Source organism: Wolffia australiana, chromosome 18, assembly GCF_029677425.1.
Source record: "Wolffia australiana isolate 7733 chromosome 18, ASM2967742v1".
NCBI classification, from domain to species: domain Eukaryota; kingdom Viridiplantae; phylum Streptophyta; class Magnoliopsida; order Alismatales; family Araceae; genus Wolffia; species Wolffia australiana.
The window spans coordinates 1,765,052-1,781,964 of record NC_135852.1 but is presented as its reverse complement, the minus strand read 5'-3'; the positions used below and the strand labels follow the sequence as shown (position 1 = coordinate 1,781,964).

Sequence of the window (16,913 nt, the reverse complement as noted above, 5' to 3'; positions counted from 1 at the left end):
GATATCATTGACAAACACTGGATAGATTAATTTATTGCTCTATATCATCTTTACCAAACATTTTTGTGAAATTCTCTTCTCCAAATATGTTTAGATTAGTTTATAGAGAAGTGGCATAAAAAGATAGGGCAGAGAGAGATGAGATAGATATAACAGACAGAAAGGATGACAGGCCTTATTTTGTTCGAGCCTCAAGCATTATCTTCATGCTAGAGATGCTAGGAAAGATCTGAGACCTTGATTTTGTTCATGGTTCTGCATGCATCAATCGTCACATCGTGTCTCGTCATCACACCTTATTGAAGTTGATAAGGACTAACATGTTGACGAATTTTGGACGATTGGCAGTTGATGGTGATGGGATGAGCATTGCTGATGGGGCACAACTACACCTCAGAACATGTATGCTAATGCGTGAAAATAGCTATGCATGTGCTGAAGGCACGAAGCTAGTGTGGGAGCTAAAATGTGGATGCGATGACTAGTCAACTGACAGCGTTGATCATTTTTTTTTGAAAAAAAATGTTATTAAGTTCGCTACTCTATCTGATAAGTAAAAGGGAATAGAAACAAAAAATCTTCTTATAGCAATTACAAATTATTATGTTAACTACACCAATTGATAAACGAATACAGCTGAAAAATGAAAACCTTAAGCTCATTGTAGAGCTTCTTGTGCACTTTCAGTTTGTGCATGGCCACTACATTGTTGTGCTGAAGAATTCTGCATTGTGCATATCACATATGCTGTGCTCTAGTTCCGGTTGTGCATTTTGAAGTGTGCAAGTACATCTAACACTTGACGGCATCCATCAACCATCATTTTGATAAAATTTTAGTTAAAAATCAACCAAATCATCGTCACATAGGGTTCGACAAGTTTCATCTGTCATATCACATGTCACTGTGATGGAAACGTGACAAGTGATCTGACGGTGACGGTTTTACAGGTATGTGACAGTGATGGTGACGGATGACGAAGGGGATGTGACGGGGATGTGATGGTGACAGGGTGCCCAGGACGCGTGACGTGACGGAACAGCCGTCACGGATGATGGGCGTGACATTATTTTTAAATACATTTAAAAAATATTATTTTAAAACATTTTAATTTTCTGCCATTTTGCACATAAGTCCATTTTTTTCTAGCTTGCAAACCAACGCCGCCGACAAATAATTGGAGATATATCCCTTAAGTTTTCTGCCATCAAAATTTTCCGTAGTAAAAACAATAGGGAATTTGACAATTATAGCACTAAATGAAATATCTTATTTTCTTGATAAATTGATGAGAGGGAGCGAACGAGCCACAAACAGAGAGAGAGTTTGTGGGAGAGAGTGATAGAAAAAGATGGCGAGAGGGAGAGAATGAGCGATTAAGTGAGTAAGAGAGAGACCAACAAAGACCGAGACAAATAAACAGAGAGAGAGGGAGATATCAAGAGAGATAGCAAGAGAGAGAACGAGCGAGCAAGTGAGAGAGAGAGACCGACAGAGAGCGAGACAGATAAACAGAGAGAAAGGGAGGTGCAAAGGGCGGACTAGAGAAAAGAGAAAAAGGTCACAGAGAGAGAGAGAGAGGGAAAAGATCGACTAAGAGAGGTAGAGACGAGCGTAAGAGGGAGATGAACAGAGGGAAAGAACGAGGGAGAAAGAAGAAAGGCCGACCGACGAAGGGTTTTTTCACGTCACCATTGACGATCACGTCGTCACGGTGACGTGGACATGACTGGATGCCCAACGGGGGGACGCGTGATGGAATGTGACGGTTTTTTTGGAATATGCTGGGACACGTGACATGACGGTGACGTGCTGAATCTTTTGTCATGTCACTGTCCGTCACATTCCATCATCCGTTCCGTCACATCCGGGATGTGACCGTTCCCTATCGTCACATTAGCATCTTTGACTATCCATGATGATGACCACTATGATGCCAGAAATTTCTGAAATCATTTGTCGTGTGAGGATACACTTGTTGACATCACCACTGGCATCGACAAATTATCAACCATCTATCAAAGTCAATGTCAGTGTCAACCATCGACATCCCCATCACCATCAACATCAACATCAACTGGCAATGTTAACAATCTAATGTCAACTTCAGTCATCGATGGTCAACGTTAACATCAACTTGGACGAACAAATTATTAACTATCATCCGTCATCTCCGTTATCCGCCAATCGTCATTCGGTAGCCATTAACCGTTATCGTCATCCGCATTTCGTCAAGTATCAGTCGTCACCATCATCTGTCAACAGTCACCGTCATCTATCACTAGGGAATGTCAATCGTCATCGGCCACGTCACACGTCATGGTGACGGCAACGTGATGGATGACGTGATGGTGACAAACTTAGGGGCCCGTGATGGTGACGGATGACGAACTGTTGTGTTGACGGTGAAGCGACGGTGACAGGGAGCCTCAGACGGGTGACGTGGGCGGACAGCCGTCACTGGTGAAGGCCATGACGGATTTGTATTAACTTTAAAAATGACCAAAAAGCTTAGAAATCGCTAGATTTAACCTTTCCGATGGCTGAGATTTTGCCTCGTGGTATTGCTAACTCGATTTCTTGGCATTCTGCAGAAAAGCCCGTCCATTAATTCGCGCACGCAAAAAGATGCCGGCCAAAAATAATAGGAGATATGGCCCTCTGATTCTTTCTCCTCCACTGGGTTGTTTTTCATGTCACACATGACGGTGACGCCATCTGGCGACAGGACTTAATGGGATGCCGCAAACCGTGACGGTGACGAGAATGTGACAGATTTTCCCAAAATCACAGGATGGTCATCTGTCCCGTTACGGCCCGTCATCCGTCCCGTCATGTCCCAGACTTGCGGTTCCATATCTAACAACATTTAATCGTCTCCGTCATCCGTTAACTTCAACGGCCAACGGGTATACTTCCACACTCTTGATAAAAGCATTCCCGCATCTCTCGTTTCTTGATAATTTCATCAGATTTGAGGGGATTGAGCGCCGCCCGGATCTTTGTGTAGGAATGGCAGGTGCGTGGCTTTGATTTCGTGGAATTTCGATTCAACGACGATAATTTGTTAAATAATTTGGTCCGATCGTTCAGGTAGAGTGATTGTAATCATGGGAGTAAGCGGCTCCGGGAAGACGTACGATTATCCGATCTTCAACGGATATCATCTAATCTGTTTTTCCGATCTGATCTAGTTGGAATTAAAACCTCGCGTTTTCCATTGAAGCTTGAGCTGAACCTAACCTTTCAATCTTGTAAATTCGGGATGGAATTGTAACCGGAAAGTTGGATGATTTGATGTTTTTGTCGAAGATCCCGAGTATTTTTTTTTGCGGGAAAAATCTCCGGCTGATCTGACCGTGAATGAGTTCGTTTTTTTGGATTCCCCGTTGCAGAATGTTCGTCCGGATTGCTGATTTGATGAAATCATTTAAAATTGGAACGGAATTGTAACCGGAAAAAGGGTTAATTTGATGTATTTGTCGAAGATTCCGTAGATTTCTTGGGAAGAATAAACCCCGGCAGGCCCGGTCGTGAATGAGTTCGTTTTTCTGGATCCCCGTAACAGAATGTTCGTCCGGATTGCTGATTTGATGAAATCATTTAAAACTGGAATGGAATTGCAACCGGAAAGAGGGATAATTTGATGTTTTCATGAGAAGGAATATGATTCGTGATGATATGATTATCGGCGGATGTATCTTGATTCTTCTACAGGACAGTTGGTGCGTGTCTCTCAGAGGATTTGGGTTGCGTTTTTCTTGACGGAGACGACTTCCATCCTCAGTCAAACATAGGTACCGACTTTTCTCTCTCTCTCTCTCTCCTATCTTCTTCTCTATATATACCGCTTTCTACTCTCTTTTCTCTTGTTCTCTTTCTCCGCTTTCTGCCAGCGGCCGCCAGAGCCGGCAAGCGGCCGCCAGCGGTGCCAGCGGCCGCCAAAGAGAGTCGCTGGCGTTCGCTGGCGCCGCTGGCCATTTGTTCGAAAGTGTTCGAACTTGTTCGAACAAGGTCGAACAAATGGCAATCGAACACGAACGAACCAAATTGTTCGTTCGAAACTTTCGATCGAACACGAACAAAGGGTGTGTTCGATCCAAAGATTCGAACAAATCGTTCGAATTGGCTTTTGTTCGTTCGAATCTGTTGATCAAGATTCGAACGATCCGATCCGATCCGATCCCCGATGCCTACCCCTCTCTCTCTCTCTCCCCACTCTGCCCTCTCTCTCTCTCTCTCTCCCCACTCTGCCCTTTTTTTCTCTCTCTCTCTCTTCCTACTCTGCCCTCTTTCTCTCTTTCTCTCTTCCCGCTCTGCCCTCTCTCTCTCTCCACTCTTCCCTCTTTCTCTCTCTCCCCACTCTTTCTCTCTCTCTCTCTCTCTCCACTCTGCCCGCTTTCTCTCTCTCTCTCTCTCTCTCTCTCTTCCCACTCTGCCCTCTTTCTCTCTCGCTCTCTGCCCTCTCTCCCTCTCCTCTCCCGTCTCTCCCTTCTGTCTCGCTCTCTCCCGTCTCTCCCTTCTCTCTCTCCCCTCTCTCCTCTCCCGTCTCTCTCTTCTCTCTCGCTCTCTTTCTCTTCTCTCTCCCCTCCCTCTCCCTCCTCTCTTCTCTCTCTCTCTTCTCTCTTTCTCTCCCGTCTTTCCCCTCTGTCTATTTTCTCTCTCTCTGTCGCGCTCCTCCTTCACTCTGTCTTCTCTCTCTCCTCGCTCTATCTCCCACTCCCTCTCTTCTTTCTATCCCGTCTTTTCCCTCTGTCGCTCTCCTCCTTCCCCTATCTTCTCTCTCCCCCCTACTTTCTCTCCCCCTCCCTCTCCCCTCTCTTCTCTCTTTCTCTCCCCTCTTTTCCCTCTCTCTCCCCCTCCCTCTCTTCTCTCTTTCTCTCCTCTCTATTTTCTCTCTTTATTCTTTTTCACTGTCTTCCCTCTCCCATTTTCTCTCCCTTCCAGACAATCTATATCTCCCTCCCTTCTCTTCCTTCTTTTCTCCCCTCTCACTCTCTTCCTCTCTTCACTTATCACCTTCTGCTCCTTCTCTCTCTCTCTATATATATATTAATCTATCTCACTTTTTCTTACTAGAAGAGCTCATAATCTGTGTAATGTGGGACCCAGAAAAAATGAGCAAGGGAATTCCCCTTTGTGACTCAGATAGGGGGCCATGGCTTGGGGCCATTTGCCAAGCTGCCACCCAGATCCTACTAACCAATCCGACCGTCGTCATCGCCTGCTCTGCACTCAAGAGGCCTTTTCGAGATGCTCTTAGAGCCGCCAACCCACATAGCAGTGCCGCCTACCATGTTAGCTTCTTCTGCCTTCAGGCCCCAGCATGTGTCCTCGCCGACCGGATGCGGCAACGGTCTGCTACAGGCCTGCATTTCATGCCCCCCTCACTTCTACAAAGCCAGTTATCGTTGCTCGAGTTGGATGATGATGAAGGTATTATCACAGTTGATTCCACATGGCCCATCCATGCCATCTTGAATTTTATAAAGTCAAATATAAATTGTTAATAACTGGGAGGACCTGATTTGATAGGATAAGATTTATGAATAGAAAGTTGTTTTCATTACACTTTTTCGCTCCCCCTCTCCTATTGGTGAGCACGATAAAAAAACCATCTGAATCACCTTCATTAGTCTATTTATTTGCATAATGGAACAAATATGAATCATACCTAGCCTTTAAAACTAAAGTTGAAACACATCAATGACAGATCACCTTGTACATAGTCAAATTCACTACTGCTTGGCTAATGGAATAAACCATATTAAGGCACATTTATCTACATTCTAGATATATCTGTGAGATACTTTGGCACATTAGATCCCACTGTCTAATTCTTTATCCAATTAGACATTATTACCAAACTAGCCACACTCGGAGGGGAGGATACTCAAGAAGAAGGGGGAATCAAAGGAAAAACTTACATGTGTATTTATCCTTTTATATTTGACCATAAATTTTCATAAAAATCCATGCACTTTAAGTATATTAACTAAAGTCTAATAAACCTTAAGTGTCCGACCGTTTCAGCCTATAAACTATTATGGGTTACCATTATTGGCAATAACTCTTCATTGGCTTACCTAATGAATTAACTATATCAAACATGTATGTTAATTAATCTTAATTCAGTTAAACTGACTCAATAGGTTGAGATGCTAATTCATTGTACATGTTCCAAAAGGCAAAAGGGTTGAATCAACCTTTTCATGGAAACTATATGTAATCACTTACCATGTATATAAAAAGCACTCATTTTTGGGTCACTCTTAGAATGATTTAGGACATGGCTATGCCAGATCTAACCAGTCATCCTAGTTAAGTTTAATGAATAGATAAGTAAATGAAAAAACTACCTTGGTTAAGGACTCAAGGTTGGGATTTTGGGGCCTTGATCATCATGATTGGAGCTCGATCGTGCATCAGAAAGTAGAATTGAAGACAAAAAACCAAAAAACATCACCTTTTGTATAAATAGAGTATGTCATCATTTGGTTCCTTCGCTGAACACCTTCAAACCATTCAAATGTCTGGCCTCTAGAAGTACGCGCACAGTCTTCATGGCATTTGATCTCCTCTTCTTTCCCTTGAGCCATACGATAACAAAACTGATTTTCTTTCCATCTGATCTCACCAGAAGCAGGTCATGTGACGAGGATGAGAAGAGAGGGGGGTACTCAACCTGGCTCGCTTGAGTATCAAATGGGATTGACCTCATCAATCTATATTTTATAGAAAAATTTTCATAAAATGCTCAACAAAAATTCACGAGTCCCCATATCTAGGAACATTAAAGAAAAATCCCTAATGATGAGTAGATTCACCAACATCTAAAAAGTGTGCGCAAGTGGCTCTCTAGGCCTAAGTATATGTCTTGTAAATAATTTTAATGACCCAATAACCTTTATTGACATTCCTTATTAATTAATTATACCATCATATAGATTAACTAATCAAGGAACAATTTAACCCAATCGCTTTGTTAACTTATCGGCCAATGGGGTGCCAAGCTACAACTCATGGCCTAAAAGATACAAGGGACTATGTTAACTCTTCATCAAATCTTACCACCATTGGTTATCATGTGCATATAATCCTTCATCTGTGTCCGACTGTAGAATGACTGAAGGTATGGTTGACTCTCAAACCCTAGTCAATTATTCTTGTTACTAGTGATTTGTAGCATGACATTGAAAGACAATTTCTCTGACATTTAAATTACCTCTGTGCTGGATTATTTGGCTTTGATGTAATGCCTGAAATCACATTTCATAGTAGACAAAGATGTAAATAAACTTCTAGTTAATAAATAAAGCAGTAGATGATCTTATCACCAAGTCTTGAAATAATTCCACACCTTATTTGGTCCTTGAAAGAATTTCTTCCAGCTATTCTCATGTCTAGCCTCTAGACGTGTCAATCCAATATAAATCCAATGATGGATCTCATGTTCTTCTCCAACTCTCCTTCAACATAAAGTAGATGTTCTCACCATCAAGCGTCACTACTGGAGGGAGTGGCTTGAGAAGAAATGAATATGGGGGAGTTTAGCTTTAACAGGCATGGGCATCTAGAATAGGTGCCCCCTAAATTATACTTGGGATATTTAGAAAAAAAGTCATGTCTTTAAGTGCTTGGCATTATGTAATAATAACTTTAAGGTATTTAAAAAAAAAATCTTATGTATTTGGCCCTCTAGGCCATGTATCGGTCAAGTTAATAACTTTAATGCCCAATAATATTTATTGGTCAAACTTATTGTTCAATTTATTGATATATATATATATATATATATATATATATATATATATGTGTATTAATCAATAACCTATTACACCCAATCGATAGTTTAACTTTCCAATCCATGAGGTGTCAGGCTATATTTCATTCTCTACAAGATATAGAGTAGTGATTGGACCATCATTGGTTACCATATATTTATAGTCCTTTATTCGTGTGAGATTCTCATTCTTAGGATATGGTTGACAGTCAAAATGTTAATTCATAATTCCACTTAGTATGATATATAAATGGGATCATTGGAGAATACCATCCCCAATATCTCCACTACCCTAGGTAGATGCAAAGTGCATCATCTTCTTCAAGTCAATCAGGTTGATCATGAAATGAGTCAACCCGATCGACATTTTGGTAAAAAACCATTCAAGGATTCATATAAATCAATTTAATAAATATAACCCATCATTTGTCCTCAGTATCTCTACACAAATAAGTAAAAGATCATATAGTGTTATTCTTTCCCGATTGTTTGATGTATATCTTGAGTATCCATCAAATAGGAATAATAGAATAAAAGTTTAAAGAACACTGACCAGTGTATTATGATCTCACAATAATCCACTGATTCAATGCACATATACAAGGACTTTATAATAAACATCACAGAATAATAATAATGATGATTGAATATGTATTTCAATAAACTTAAATATGACATGGAAGTATGATTGGATTGACAAATACATAATATTTATTACCCAGGCCAGGGATGTAATTATATATTCTTCCTTCGATCTATCTCCTCTTATATCGAGAGAGAGAACAATCCCATATTAACTCTATAATCAATTTCATGGACTAGTTTCTTTGTATGAGCAAGACCATTTAGAATGTAGTGAATAAAGAATCGTAAGTCATAGCCAAAATACAAGTATCTATACACAGTGTGTCTTTGGTGTCTCCGGTCTGAGTACCGCTTACACAAACATGACACACATCAACCCAATGATATTAGGTATAATAAAATTCAGAGTTTTATACATATCAATTTTCTAAAAGTTCACACTGTATGTCCTTCGTGTCTCGACACTGATGGCTACGAGATTGGTCATACTCACCATATGAGAGGTACTAGAAATTATTTGTAGATACATGAATAACTCAACCCATCTTGTTAAAGGTACAGAGAAATAATAAAAAATATTTGTGCACACGTGATTTGACCATACTTTGATAAGTGTCATTATGATTTTGCTACCCATATGTCCCTGTGGGAATTGATATAATTTCATCTCAGTCAAGGTCAGACAACCCAACAAACACATAGGGCCATCAATCCTAATGTGATATTTTTTTCTCTCACAACAATGCCTAGGTATTATCTGGAGTCATTCTAGTATGCATGCCCCGACTTAATAACTTGCATGCCATGACAACAAACCTCAAAATACCTAGACCAGCCTACATGTGACCTTCATGCCATGGCGACATGAGCTTCGTGTAGTGATATTGTTCTTTCTATGGCTCCATTCCCTCCAGTGACACCACCCGTGTACTATCCAGCATTGTTCCTGGCGCCCCTTCTAGCACTCCTCATGAGACCATTGAAGTTTGTCCATTACTATATTTGATTCACTTACATGATGGCCAACAAGGATTCTCTATCCATTTTCTTCAGCTTTTCCTTCATCATCAATTACTTCTCCAACTATGGTAATACATCTGTAAGTTTCTCCGATTATGATTATACATCTGACTAAAACCTCCTTGTGCCCTTTGGCCATAATGTTTGTCCACTGCTTTTAGAGCAAGTGCATGATCTTTGATTTTTCAAACTACACTGAATAATCTGCCCACTTACATAGTTTTTCTCAGATTAACCATTGCCTCTCATTCCTCATGGATGAAATCCACCCCCCAAGGATCCCAAACTTGAGGTATGACTCATTCAAGATCTATTTGTCACCTCTTGGATACGATGGCAGTGCCCTCCATCTGCAACTTATGTGACTCATTTACTTGTCCAACACTATTTTTGACGAATGCGCATGTATGGAGGGATATAAGTACAAATTTTGTAACATGGGGGCCACATATGACTAGTTATTCAAGATAAAAAAATTGAGTGTCATTATTAAGTTTTTTATGGCTCCCTTCATGATCTCTTTAATCATTTAGAGATCTATTAGACTTATATGACCAAATTTACGACCTGGCATACATCATTGTGAGGAGCCCATCATCTCCCTTTTTCTTACAAACCTTGACTCTTCAATTATTTTTCAAACATGATGACTTATTTGGAGTGACACAAATATGTTGACACTTACTCAAAATATGGGGACGCCAATCCCCGGCAACGGTGCCAATTCGATGGAGTGAAAACATAGTGTTAATTTTGTCGTTGTTGTTGTTTTTCCTTCGATCAAATAAAATTTTTATTTTGTAAACGTACTCAAAATTGTATAGGGATGAGCAAGGTCGTCTCCACAGGGATTGGCTAGTCGAGTTGGAATTAAGCATTGACCTATAGAGCAGAGAAACAAAGATACTTAAGATGTTGCTTAAAAAAAAGGGACTTCAATTATTGTTTGTAATGGGATTCAACATAGGATAAAGAGACAAATTTTAGCAAAATATTGATGAAATTCCATGTTATAAATTCTCCACAATAGTACTTATCAAACACCACTAGGTGTTTGTCATAATGCCTAAGGGCGAAAAAGAGAGAATTTAAGAATAAATTTATAAAGAAAGTCTCGTCTAATGATTTTATCTAGACCTCAAGTTTTCTATGTTTGTGGTGAAGAAATATTAATGATTTTTGGAGATTTTTATGGAATTTTTGGAGGTTGAATTGTCGGAGAAAAATAAGAGTCAAATGTTGAAGACAAAGTGCCTGAGAAAATGTCTCAACCAGTAAATGAATTTTTATAGATTTTTCATAAGAAATAATAATTAAAATTCTTTAGTTATCTTCTCATGATATTTATGTAAAATAGGAATTGTCTCTTCACAGATTTATTATATATTTTTTATGACTTTTAATTGGGTTAAAAAGTATTAAAATCAGTTGTTTAGAAACCATTTAGTCGACATGCGTACCGAGTGTTCGATGAAATGCTTAAAAGAATTTTTGGTTCTTTTTCTCGAGATCGAATTACTTCAACTTCGAGATCTGGATTGAGGATGATTCCTCAATCCTTTCTCTGTACCAAGTCGTTTATCAATTGAAATTATTGAGATGAAACTTACTTACCAGAATTCCTCGCCGTTTTAGGGTCGCCGACGGCTTCAGATCCTCATTCGGCGGTGTCTCCTTTCAGGTAAGTATTCATTGACCTTTCTTCGAATAGCTCCCTCTTTTAGATCTCCATTCAGGTCACGGACGTGCCACGAATGATGACCAAGAGAACCGAACAGAGAGGAGGTGGAAATGGCGCTCTGCCGTGCAAAACAAACATGATTTTATAGCTAAAATTTCAGTGGTGAAAAGATAGTTTTCCAGCGACTTATGGCCATTTTATAGGTCAGGAATGGTCCGAAGACCTTCCTGACCGATGTGGGACAACTGCCTTCTCGTCACCGGATTGACTTCGCCGGCGACGGTAACGGCGGTGGGAGAATGGATTTTGGTCGAGTATTACTTGACCGTTAGATCACACAAGTGGGGGGGTTCAACGGCTACAATTAAATTGTAGCCATGGACCCCTTTTATTTAGGTGGACCCCTGCTCCGTCAGCTCCCACCGATTCAGCATCGGCTGCCCACGTGTTCTTTGGTGATTCGCCCACGTCGGTGCCCGTGATGAGCTGTTGACCTGAAATAAAAGAAAAGAGATAGGAAATTAAAACCCCCCACTTTAAGATCTTCGAAGGAAGATCGACGGTCAAGATTATAGCGTGCCTCTTAATAAAAGCCCGAACAGACATGGGCTTCGGGCCGGGTAGGCTCAAAGCCCTGTCGGGTTTTGTTTGAGAATTGTTTAAGATCTCGGCCTGATGGGCCGCAATCATTTCTCAAACGAGACTGATGGCCCACCCCGATCGGGTTTGAAAACGTGGATTTCCACAATCCCATATTGGTGATTTCCGCAAACAGAAACAGTATATAAATTTGGGTGTGATTACTCTTCTGAAATAAGAAAAACTACTTAACTCTGGGCGCTGTCTGCACTTACATCTGAGCTGCTTCGAGGATCAGTTTGGGCTGCGCCTATGCTGCGGGTGCCGCCTGCGGCCTTTGGCTGCTGCTGCCGGTGGCGCCTACGGTGCCGCCAGTCTTGGTTGCGCCTTGGCGGGCTCTACAAGGCCAATTTTTTTGTTTATTTTGTATTTATTTATTTTTATTATTAATTTCCTTTTATTATTTTTTTATTTTCTTTCTACTTAATCAACGGCATTTATGCTATCTTCTAAGAGATATAATAACCCATTGAAAATGTGACGTTTTACATAATGAATGAATAATTTCATAAAAGTGGAATTTAACATTAAAATGCATGTTCATTTCATTATATGACTTCATAAACCCTTAAGAAATGTTGATAAGTAGAGAATGACTAGTGACTTGTGAATGCTCTTGTTCCTGTGACACTTGTGGTAAGAAGTGCAGTGCTGGTGGTGGGCGAGGTCAGGGCCATGACAACCATGGGCATGGTGGGGGACACAATGGCCTACTCTACCCTCCATGGGAGAAAAATTAGAAGGCTTGCCATGATTTTTAGTTGGATAACTTTAAAAAGTCTGATGTGGTTTCCCATTCTTACTTGACTTATGTGGCACCCTCCTCCTTTAATACCATGACTATTTATTGGGTGGATTTGGATCACCATATAAAGCTAGAAGATGCATTCAAGGCTACTCACCATGTATCCACCTCCACTTCAGGTACGAGTTTACTTGAAAGTCCACATGCACCTTGGATTGTTGTCTTGGTGGAATCTTTACATATTCCAAGTACCCAAATCCCTATTTATCATCTACACAATTTATTTGACTATAACAACCCCTGTTACCTTAACCAGTGTCCGTCATATAAAAAAATTCCCATTGACCTATTGTCCATCAGTGCCATTACTCGAGCCTTTTTTTTGCATTGTTACCTTCATTCTTATCATTGCACCTTTCAGGATTTGTTTGGGGCCTGAGATTGAGCACAGCACTTTCGTGGACTCTCTTATCTCCTCTCCCTGCAGAATACTTCTCTTTAGTGGCATGGACTGTTAGGGCATGCCAACCTCTCTGAAATTCATAATCCAATTATGTGGATTTCCTTTTCTTGTTTTGAATGTGAGTCATATAAATTTGGAAAACATTTTTGCTCCTTTTATTCTCACCTTGACTCTATTATGAGCAATAACCGTATTTGATTCGGGTGTGCGGGGCCCATCCTTAGTTTCATTAATTTTGTATTTGTAATATTGCATTGTATTAGTAGATTTCCTCTCAACAAGAAGATTTGCTAAGTGTAGATTTCCTCTCAACAAAAAGTTCGCCACTACCTATGATCTAATGCTTACCTCCCCTCTTCTTATTTCATAAATTGTTTGCCCTCCTCTCCTCTGGATGGTGGAATCCCTCTTTGTTGCCTCCACCCTAATCGTGAACCTTTTTATCTGCTTCCTTGGGTATTTGGGTGTGTGGTCTTCATCCATAATCACAAGCTCAATTGTGGATCTTGCACACTTAGAAATGCAATTGTGTATATCTTTTAGAGTTGTGCATGTGCATCATCGCTGTTGATGTCGCTTCCTTTGAGTCCACTACTTGTTTCTTGCCTAATTCAACTTTGCCTCCGTCACATCCATCATCAGCACCTTCGTTACCTTCATTATCCCCTATGCCTTCATGGTATATCTCACCTCCTCCATCGATTCATCCATCACTTCCTTTCTTACTTGAGGTGGTCATTCTATTAACTCAATTTCTCTTCCATCACCATTTCCACATCTAGTTTTATCTGTGTCTACTCCCACTCTAGTCTCCATGTCCCCACTTGATGAATCATTGATCTTGCACTTAGGTCTGATTCCCCTTACCCTTTCATTTGGAAATATCTACCTACCCATTCCTCTTCATGAAGGTACATTCTTTTTCATGTACTCTTCTTCCCATTGCCTAATTTTTCTCCTATGACCATTTGCATCCCACATAAAGAGCCTTTTCTTTTTTACTTACTGTTGAATCAATACCCAACATGCATGTGGGGGCTATAAAACTACTTCACTATAAAAAGTCTATGGACTTGTGGGTGGCTCTTGTCCAGAAAGGACGTGCTGGTCCCTTGACCGCCTGCTACTAACATTGTGACATGCAGATGTATCTTCACACCCAAATACAATTTAAATGGTACTATTTATTGTTTCAAGGCACATTTGGTAGCTCAAGATTTTTCTCAGAAATCTTGGGCTAGTTTAAGGAAACTTTCACTGTAATAGTTCACCTTAATTTCATTCACATTATTCTTTCACTGGTAATGAATGAATGGTTGTCTCTCCATCAATTGATGTCTCTAATGGTTTTCTTTATGGAGATATCACCAAATGGGCATTCATGGAGTAAATAGAGGGAGGTCAATCAAGGCATGTCACCTTCATTGTGCAATTTACGGCTTTAAGTAAAGTCCTCATGCCTGGTTTCCAAATTCAGCCAGATTATTCTGGCCGAAGGGATGACCTCATGTGAGGCCGACCCTATCATATCCTTCACAAACTCCCTAGCATGTGGTGTTATACTTGTTGTCTTAATTGATGGTATCTTGATCACTGACAAGAATACCACATGGATTCTTGACATTAAAGCTTTCACAAAAGCACCTCCTGATATGAGATATGGATTCCCCCATATACTTTGGAGAACGAGTTTTCTTAGTAGTGAGAGCAGTTAGTTCGTGACCGATATAAGTATGCGCTTGATCTACTTCAGAAGGCCCAACTCCATGGCTGAAAACCCCTACTTCCCCCATCAACAACAAGCTTGTTTTTATAGGATTATGCTTCAGGATTGCTTGCAGACATCACGCCTATCATTGACTTGTTGGGACAGTCATCTACTTGATAAATGCTCGCCTAAGAATTGCTTATACCTTTGGCTTCCTCAACCAGTGTATGGATGTCCCTCAAGAGATTCACTAGCTTGCTGCTTACGTCTTCTTACCTATATTAAGCATGCTTAATGACGTGGCCAAGTGGTACTCTTGTTCTTACTAATATACTTTTTCTCACCATCTCTATATATGTCATTTTCTCCTATTCAATACACAAAAATACATTATTTCTACACCTACATTTTTTTATCACAACTTGAGCACCATAGGACAATGCCAAAATTGCTTTTGCGATTAAAAAGTGAATTTTATTCAGAATAAATTTGTCACTGATATTGCAGGTATAAATAACCCATATTCACTTTTTACAAATATTTGGTGTAGCATAAATAAATGATGATTATTAATGATACAACCTCCATGTTTCAAGAATTTTATAAATAAAATTTATATCAATACAGAGGTGCATGTTACATTTTGATGCAAATATCAAGAATTGACGTTATCAAACCTTCCGTTTTTCTACCATGTAAAAAAATTAAAAATCATATGCCAAACATTACTACATTCATAAATCAGGCATAGTCAGTAGGATTAAGATGAAATTCTTCACTATTTGAGTCAAACATGATTTCAAAATTATTAAAATATACCTCCAAAAAGGCAGGTCAGTATTGAAATAATAAACTTATTTTGAATGCAGGTTAAACCTAACCACAATGGATTATCTATTATATCAATACTTTTCAAAATGTTATTTTATTTCACAGAGATCAAAAATTTAAGTCGACAATGTGGCACAATGCATCTTGGTGAATCATGAGAACCAAGAAGCTGTGTGATTTGTGGATTTCAAAACATCTCTAATGTGAATAGTAAATAGAGATACAGAGGAAAAGTTGCCGTATAATGTTTACAAAAGGAAAATGATTGAATGTGCCCTGAGAAAAGATGAGACAATTTGCGTCCTACTGAAAATGTTGAAGGTTATTCTTCTTCCCAAGAGAACAAATGATAAACTCAAAGCAGCCATTCATATCCGGTGCTCATAGATTATACCTGATGATCTATTCTATATCCAATCATTAAGAAATGTCCACCATCTTACGCTGTAGAATGTATTAATTTACGTTGTATGGATACTTGACTTTTTCTTATAACCTAAAAATAATCTGAAAACTCCATCTTGACTAGATGATGGTTTACGGATATAAGAAATCACGAACAACAGATGGGGACTGGATAATAAGGTTCTAAGAGGAACATGAATTCGGAATTTAAGGAGTTTAGGGTGATCCTTTTCTTCATGAATATCCTCGAAAATACATTTGACTAAAATTTATCATGAGTTCGTAAAAACACGAAGATAATAATCATCCCTTAAGGTAAAGTTGTGCATTCGGGAAGAATATTGTGAAACTGAACAAGTAAACAAAGTTTCAATTCCCTCAGTTTATTACCTGCCACGCACGCACCTACCAAAGACATTTTACCATTCGATTATGTAGTTTACAAATGTGGATGGCATGATCTATGCCCTGTAGGAAAATAAATGCAAGGTAATGCCGTTGAAAATAATTCAACACACGAATAGTTATTTCTCGTATGAAGAGTAGAGAGTAAAGACTTGTGATCCCAAAAATACAAGTTCATCTTACGCAAACAGGCAACATCAGAATAATAAAAGATATAGCAGATACTCGGCGAGTGGGCCATGAATCTCGTCTGAACAGTTATTATGAAGCTTTGAGTTTCTCCAATTGACCTGATCGATCACTTTATGTTAATTCTACTTGGCTCAGCATTCTTGAAGACGGTCTGCATCTTGCTAGTGTTTTAGAAACATTAGGTGGCCTTATTACCGTAGAACAAGACAAAACAGAAGTAGAATACTTCCAATTTTTGCCAATGTGTTACTGGAAACTCCTGCACTCTTCAACTACCTTCGCAGTAGCGAATAATTCAGCATTCAATGCTTAAACTTAATCGAAGCTCACATTTATGATCATAACGTGGGAAAACTTGCACTGGATATTCACTTACCTTCCCCTATATCTAAATTTGACGAATATACAAGGAAGATAGATAGATAGAGACTGGGGTAGAGATTGAGATGGAGACAT

General features: G+C 39.6%; 1 protein-coding gene across 4 annotated transcripts; it reads left to right on the top strand.

Annotated features, from left to right (window-relative positions):
• Positions 1 to 2,879: 2,879 nt before the first annotated feature.
• Positions 2,880 to 5,569, top strand: LOC144715171 (P-loop containing nucleoside triphosphate hydrolases superfamily protein). Of its 4 annotated transcripts, none has more exons than XM_078590074.1 (4): positions 2,880 to 3,019; positions 3,094 to 3,136; positions 3,718 to 3,797; positions 5,149 to 5,569. In XM_078590074.1, the coding sequence occupies exons 1-4, from the start codon at positions 3,013 to 3,015 to the stop codon at positions 5,508 to 5,510; spliced, it is 492 nt and encodes a 163-aa protein (XP_078446200.1). In that variant the 5' UTR covers positions 2,880 to 3,012; the 3' UTR covers positions 5,511 to 5,569. The 4 variants fall into 4 exon arrangements, with proteins under 4 accessions (XP_078446200.1, XP_078446197.1, XP_078446198.1 ...); XM_078590071.1 differs by having other exon boundaries at positions 5,080 to 5,569; XM_078590072.1 differs by having other exon boundaries at positions 2,881 to 3,019; positions 5,083 to 5,569.
• Positions 5,570 to 16,913: the final 11,344 nt, after the last annotated feature.